The sequence below is a fragment of the Nematolebias whitei genome, chromosome 17 (genome assembly GCF_014905685.2).
Source record: "Nematolebias whitei isolate Nwh7 chromosome 17, NemWhi1, whole genome shotgun sequence".
In the NCBI taxonomy this organism is placed as follows: Eukaryota; Metazoa; Chordata; class Actinopteri; order Cyprinodontiformes; family Rivulidae; genus Nematolebias; species Nematolebias whitei.
The window spans coordinates 3,931,605-3,939,420 of NC_056514.1; the positions used below are offsets into that span (position 1 = coordinate 3,931,605).

The window sequence follows — 7,816 nt, forward strand, 5'->3', positions numbered from 1 at the left end:
AATAATAATTTAACAGAAACATTCATCTATAAAATAATAATTTAACAAAAACATTCATCTATAAAATAATAATTTAACAAAAACATTCATGTATAAAATAATAATTTAACAGAAACATTCATCTATAAAATAATAATTTAACAGAAACATTCATGTATAAAATAATAATTGAACATTATTTATCTGAGGAGCAGCTTTGAGTTTAACTCCATCACTGAACACTCATCTTGAACAAGCATGAAGGCGACAGTGGAAAGAAAAACTCCGTCATGAGGAAGAACCCTTTAGCAGAACCAGGATCAGGACAAGTGGACCATCTGCTTCGACCGGCTGGACTTCAGACCCCCAGATGGACTGAGCCACCAGGGGGCGCTTGTCCTCGGTGGATTCAACTTCAGAGTTCCAGTCCAGTTTCTATGGTCCAGCTGTCTTTATATCCAACACTGACAGGAGGCAGGACACTTGGTTTATAGTCTTTGTCTTTAACAGGTAAGATATTCTTTATTCATAACCGTCCTGAAGAACCCCACGTTAGAACTATCACTTTTTACTATAATGACACTATTGCTGCAGGACTCCTGGTCCTACAGCTGGACTCCTGGCCCTGCAGGACTCCTGGTCCTACAGCTGGACTCCCAGTCCTATAACTTGTCCACAGCAAACCCTGACGTGTGAGGAAGACTACTGTTGTGTCAGAGAAGGGTTACCTTTAAACATGAGGTCTGGATTACAGAGACCCAGATGATGGGTCTGTGGTGATCCAGAGGCGGGGCTCACACCAGCTCCTTTTAAAGATGAACTCTCTGTGAACTAGAGGAACAGAAAGTAAAGAGGCGGACTATAAAAGGTCTGCTGGAGGAGCTCAGGGCTCCAGACTCTGCAGACCCCGCAGGGCCCTTCATCATGGCTCTGAGCGCGCTGCTGGCCTCCGTCCTCTGCACCACCGTGCTGCCGGTCCTGCTCCTCCTGGTGGCGCTGAGGCTCTGGGAACTCTACTGGGTCCGGGGCCGAGACCCGGACTGTCCCAGCCCGCTCCCCCCCGGCTCGATGGGCTTCCCCTTCCTGGGGGAGACGCTGCAGCTCCTCCTGCAGGTAGGCTCCGCGGCGCGCGCTCCAACACCTTCTGTCGTGGTTTGCTCGTGCTGACGTGTTTCCGTGTGCTGCGCGTGGAGAGGAGGAAGTTCCTGCAGGTGAAGAGACGGAGGTACGGCTTCATCTACCGGACCCACCTGTTCGGGTCTCCCACGGTGCGCGTGACCGGGGCGGACAACGTCAGGCACCTCCTCCTGGGCGAGCACCGGCTCGTGTCCGCGCAGTGGCCCGCCTCGGTCCGGACCATCCTGGGCCCAGACACGCTGTCCAACATGCACGGGTCCCAGCACAAGACCAAGAAAAAGGTGAGAGCCGGGAATCAATTCATTTAATTTAATACTTAATAATTAATTATTTAAATTAATTATTAATGTAACTGAAAGGAAGTTAACAGAAACATGATCACCCGCCATCAGAACAAAACACGGTCCAGGTCCAGCTGGACATCAGTTTTTGTTTTCAGCTGAAAAGGTTTCATCACTGAACAGCTGCTGAAGCTGAGCAGCTGCTGAAGCTGAACAGCTGCTGAAGCTGAACAGCTGCTAAAAGCAAGACACGTAAAAGAGCTGAGAGGCTGAAAAGATAAAAAACAACAACACTGAAATTAGAGAAAAATAAGTAAAAAGTCTGAAATGATTAAAGCACAGATGTTGCAAACGGCAGAAACACATGGAGCCAAACATGAAACTGCAGCTTTGATCAGGGAGAAGCTGAAATGAGCAGAACACAGTTGTAAACATCTGGACAGGTTGGAGGATGATGAGTCTGTTGAAAAGGTAAAACTTGTACAAAAAGCTGAAGTCGCAGCAGGAATGAGCCGAACGTTTGGCTGTAGCTCAGACCAGATGTCAACGTTTAGAAATGTTGATTTGAGTCATGAGGGTCTGGTTTCACAGCAGCTGGAGTTGTCTGGATCCAAACAGCTCATCCTCCACCTTCTCCCTCTAGGCCATCATGAAGGCCTTCTCCAGAGACTCCCTGCAGCTCTACATCCCCGAGATCCAGGAGGAGGTGCGGGCGGCAGTGGCGCAGTGGCTGCTGAAGGACTCGTGCGTGCTCGTGTACCCAGAGATGAAGCGGCTGATGTTCCGCATCGCCATGAGGATCCTGCTGGGCTTCGAACCCGAGCAGGTCCGGACCGACGAGCAGCAGCTGGTGGAAGCTTTCGAGGAGATGATCAAGAATCTGTTTTCTCTGCCCATCGACGTTCCTTTCAGCGGACTGTACAGAGTAAGAGCGTCACATCAGGACAGATGTTTTCTGTTTGCACCCGTGAACTCACCACGTCACACCCGAGTCGTCCTCCACTCGTGTGCTGCTGTTTGTGGCAGACAGCTCTGTTGTTTGTTTGTTTGTTTGTTTGTTTTGCTGCTTGAGTTCTAGAGAGAACAAAGAGAAGCAGCACGATGTCGTCCTTTGTTTGGTCACAAATAACATGACATCATCTAACAGCGTTTAGTCAGGTCCTCTGGACCACAGGTCTTGAACCTGCGGCTCTGGGGCCACATGTGGCTCTTTGAAGCTTTCACCAAAACTTAATGAAGTTTAATTATGTAGAGTTGTATACTCACAACAGAAAGGGTTTGTTTTGGCAGTTTTATTGTCAAATGTTTGTAATTTTTTGTCCGTTAACTAGTAAGATCAGAACTTTAATGATCCAGCAGGAAATTGTTGAAGTTTCTTTCAGCTGCTTCCTCTTCAGAAGTCACGTTTTACGTTGGACGCCTGTCCTGATGCAACCTGGGCTTGAACCCACAACCTCAGGATTACAGGACTGTGGCACTGACCACTGAGCTACCGCAGCCCCACCTGATATTTATAATTCCTCACAGGCCTGCAGAGTTCTGCGTTTTCATTTTGATCTAAATCTCTATAAACTGCCATTATTTTCCTTCTTTACATCATATGGCCCTTTTTGCCTTTAAAATATGAAAATATTAATAAATGTTAAAATTCATGATGTAATTTTAGTTTTATAATTAATGGCACCCCCACTGGCCAGAAAAGCCCCCTCCATCAAACCGTGGCCCATGGGCCGTCAGTTGATAATCACAGTTGTTGCAGGTTTTGTGGCTCCAGACACGTTTGATTTAATGAGTGAAGGAAGGAAGTGGCTCTTTGGTCGCAGACCTGTGCTCTGGACACATTAAAACATAAAAACTAAATACAATTTAAAAACTTGTTGAAACATTTCAATTCAACTCAGTTTATTTCTATATCACCAAATCACAACAAAGTTGTCTCAGGGACTTTACAGGAACATTCACATAAAAGCCAGTTAGTAAAGTTCTCTATCTAAGGAATCCAGCAGACAAGTTGAATCTTGGCTTCGTTGCAGTCTCCCATCCTGAGCAAGCACAGTGGCAACAGTGGAAAGAAAAACTCACTTTTAACAGGAAGAAACCTCCAGCAGAACCAGCTCAGGACAAGAGACCATCTGCTCTGACCAGCTGGTTGAGAGGACAGGAAGGAGAGACAGACGAACACAGAATGGTAGGTCCAGATAAAGGTCCAGGTCCAGATATAGGTCCAGGTCCAGATATAGGTCCAGGTCCAGATATAGGTCCAGGTCCAGATATAGGTCCAGGTATAGGTCCAGGTATAGGTCCAGGTCCAGGTATAGGTCCAGGTCCAGGTATAGGTCCAGGTCCAGGTGTATCTGAAAGACATAAAAAAAAACACATGTTAAGATAGAAAAATAATTACAAATACAAAACAGGTTGAGCAGAGTAAGTAAAGACAGCAGCAGAGTGAAAAGTGTGGTCAGTTTGTCCTCCAGCAGTCTAAGTCTATAGCAGCATAACTAAGAGACAGCTCAGGAAACCCAAGCCGACCCTAACTATAGGATTTATCAAAAAGGAAAGTCTTAAGTCTAGTTTTAAAACTGGACAATGTGTCAGCCTCATGGACAGAGACTGGAAGTTGGTTCCACAAGAGAGGAGCCTGAGAACTGAAAGATCTTCCTCCCATTCTGTTTTTGTAAATTCTAGGAACCACAAATAAACCTGCAGCCTGACAGCGAAGTGCTCTGTTAGTAAAATATGGAACAATAAGATCTGTAATATAAGATGGAGCTAGGTTGTTGAGAGCTTTGTAGGTTAGAAGTAAGATTTTGAATTATATTCTGGATTTGACAGGGAGCCAATGGAGAGAAACTAAAACTGGAGAGATATGATCTCTCCCAGTAACTCCAGTTAAGACTCTGGCAGCAGCATTTTGGATCAACTGAAGACGTTTTAAAGAAGTATTTGGACATCCAGATAATAAACCATTGCAATAGTCCAGTCGAGACGTGACAAATGCATGGACCAGTTTTTCTGCATCATCTTTAGATCAGATGTTTCTAATGTTAGTGATATTACGCAGGTGGAAGAAGGAGGTTCTTCGTCTTTAATCCTAAAGATTTCATCAGTCATCAGTCCTGCAGAACTACAGCTGGTCTTTTGGATTAAAGACGAATCATTTCAACAAGTTTTAAATTTTTATCTAATCTTTATTTTTTAATCGGTGCAGAGGAGATGACTCAACATTGTTAGATTTTTCTGGATTATTGAGCATGGATCAGGATAATGTGACATCATGTGCTTTTGATACGATGATTCCTGCCCACGACGAGCCGGGCCGAGCCGGGCCGAGCCGGGCCTTTCAATGCAAAAATGCCATTAGATATGTAATTAGAAACAAAAGTAAAACCAGAATAAATGTGTCAGAGGATCGATGCCTTCACTGCTCTAAGATGTAGACTGTCCTGCACTGAGCCGCAGGTCTGAGCCGCAGGTCTGAGCCGCAGGTCTGAGCCGCCGGTCTGAGCAGCAGGTCTGAGCAGCAGGTCTGAGCCGCAGGTCTGAGCCGCAGGTCTGAGCAGTCTTATGAGTCACAAGGAGCAAAATAAAAAGTCTTTGTGTCGATGCAAAACTTAATTCTGACTTTCTCCATCCTGCTCCTCTCCCCTCGCCTCCATCGTCCTCTGCTCCTTCTGCCACCCGCTCTGTCCTGCAGGGTCTCAAGGCCAGAAACTTCATCCACTCCAAGATCGAGGAGAACATCAAGAAGAAGCTGCAGGAGTGCGAGCAGGGCTTCAAACGCAGAGACGCGCTGCAGCAGCTCATCGACAGCAGCGAGGACAGCCAGAGGCCTTTCAGCATGCAGGTGACGAGCACAGCTCTGACAAACGTCTAGTCTCTTCTGTTTCCTCACGTATTCAAACCATCTTTTGTTTTCAGGCCATCAAAGAGTCTGCTACAGAGCTGCTGTTTGGGGGGCACGAGACCACCGCCAGCACAGCCACATCTCTCATCATGTTTTTAGGCCTGAACCCTGAAGTGGTGGACAAAGTGAGGCAGGAGTTACTGGAGAAGGTCTCTGCACCTGCTGACGCTGTGATTTCTTCAGCTCTTTGTTGAGCTTCTAGCTAACTGTTCATAGTTTTTCTATTTCAAACTGAAGACTGTTCCAAGCTTTAAATATACTCATGCAGCTACACTCACATGCAGATCATTGCCCCTCCCCTCCCTCCAGAGGGTTGTTGGGCTCTTTGCTGCTCACAGACATGTTTTGGCCAGACGCAGTGACACTGACCTCACGTCAGGCGCAGTGATCTGAGACTTCCTGTCTTCAGAGTTGGTCTTTAGCGTTTTACGGAGACGTGTGGCTCAACGCCGAAGAGTCGGCACGAGAACATGAACAGAAGTTCTGATTGGAGATCTGCAGCTGTCAGACTGAACTCGTCTCAGGAAGTTGGACTTTACATAAACTGGCATTTTGATATTTACTAGGTTTTTTAAATACAATCACTGTTTACGTAAAAAAAAACAGTTTTGATGATTTTGCCCCTTAATGTCACCCTCTGAATTTTCAGCTGTTGAATTTTTCAAAATTTTGCTAACTCTACTTGCTCATGCAAAATTGACACTTTATGCATCAAAATATTTGTATTTTTTCTTCTTTCTCAAGCTGTGTCTCTGCTACATGACCTTCAGCTTTCTCTCAAGTTCCCCCTCAGTGTGCACATCCAAACTCCCGTTAAGTCCCATTAACTCCCATTAACTCCCATTAACTCCCATCATACCTGAACTGGCTGTAATAGTTGAAGTGGAGGTTTTCTGTAACCCAACATGTTTCCTACATAATGCACTTTAGTACAAACGTTAACTTTAGGCCGCCCTGTTTGTAACAATTCAAGATTTTTTTTCATACAGCAGCAGTTTGAGGCTTAGTTTCTAATTTGCTTTTCTGTCTGCCTGTCTGAAGAGTGGGGCTGCCTGCAAACATTTCTACCTGGAGTTTCAAGATAAAGTCCTTCAAAATAAGAGCCTAGCTCAGTCATGACTTCAGTTACTACAGAAGTATTTCCCAGATAGGTTTTATGGAAGAAAGTTGATTCAGAAGCTGCAGAAAATGTCTTGAACTGAAACTCGTCTGTGGTTTGAGTTCATCATCAACTTCTTTTAGTCTGAGAATGTTTTTTTGTTTGTTTGTCCAACATTTCCAAACTAATGAGGTCCTGTGCTTCTAGCATCCTAAACTAACTGCTGCTGTTTGTGTTCAGGAGGAGCAGGGCTTGGATCTCCAGAACCTAAGCCTGGAGTGTTTGGAGCAGCTTCAGTACGCCGGCTGCGTCATCAAAGAAACGTTAAGGATCAACCCTCCTGTCCCCGGAGGCTTCAGAGTGGCTCTGAAAACGTTCCAGCTCAACGTAAGGAAGCAAAACGTTGCGTTGCATTGAAAGACAGAGCTTTATTGGGGACTGCCTAGTAAGGCAGCACCTATTATTATCAACCTGACAAGTGTTTCTTAACTTTATATCTTACTCTTCCGTCAACTTTAATGTGACCCGAACCACAACATGTACCCCCACAGATGTTATATCAGAACGACTGGCTCAGGGCCATGATGTGCGCTGTTACTTTTTATTGGTGTTTCGGGTCACCACAGTGACGTAATTTTCAAACAAATACACAATTTTTTTTTGTTATTTTTCATAGACTCTGGTTGCAAATAAAACATCCAAGATGGCTACCTGAGCTAAAAAAGGAAAAATATTGTAAATCAGCCATTTGTAGAGATATTAAACTGAAATGTGGTGTGGTGGTAGCTGAGAGAATTGCAAAATAAATAAATATTTTTTTAAATTCCAGATAGCCACCAAAGCTGCATTTAAATGGCTTTAACTCAGCTAGTTTCTCACATAGAGCTGAAAGCTGGTGCCATTATAGCTGAGAACATTTCCCATCACATACTGAATCCATATAAAAAATCCAAGATGGCCACCATAGCTTAAAAGAAAAAAATTACTTGTTGATATTTTTGCTAATTTAAGTTGAAAGTTGGTGTACTGGTAGCTGAGAGCGAACCCCAACACATAGTATTGTCAAATCAACATTTAAAAATGGTCACCACGCGGCATTCACTGTCAAAGCTTCTTCAGGAACTTTCTAATTTCCTGTTAAAATGCAGTGTAATGACAGACAGATGATGCTAACATTTACTGTACAAACTGAAAATGAGTTGTTAAAGCTAAAAGAAGGGGAAGCTAAAAGCCAACAGTAGCAGAAGACTGGTTCAAAGTGGCATAAGATTGGTTCAAAGTGGCAGAAGACTGGTTCAAAGTGGCAGAAGACTGGTTCAAAGTAGCAGAAGACTGGTTCAAAGTGGCAGAAGACTGGTTCAAAGTAGCAGAAGACTGGTTCAAAGTGGCAGAAGAGTGGTTCAAAGTGGCAGAAGA

The 7,816-nt window shown here is 44.5% G+C and overlaps 1 protein-coding gene across 1 annotated transcript in view; it reads left to right on the top strand.

Annotated features, from left to right (window-relative positions):
• Positions 1-903: 903 nt before the first annotated feature.
• Positions 904-7,816, top strand: part of LOC119424086 (cytochrome P450 26A1) — a 7,803-nt gene continuing 890 nt past the window's right edge. Inside the window, exons 1-6 of the mRNA XM_037691555.1 lie at positions 904-1,092; positions 1,173-1,397; positions 2,041-2,322; positions 5,092-5,241; positions 5,316-5,450; positions 6,641-6,787. Of these exons, the coding sequence (XP_037547483.1) occupies positions 904-1,092; positions 1,173-1,397; positions 2,041-2,322; positions 5,092-5,241; positions 5,316-5,450; positions 6,641-6,787 (1,128 nt within the window). The remainder of the gene's footprint in view (positions 1,093-1,172; positions 1,398-2,040; positions 2,323-5,091; positions 5,242-5,315; positions 5,451-6,640; positions 6,788-7,816) is intronic.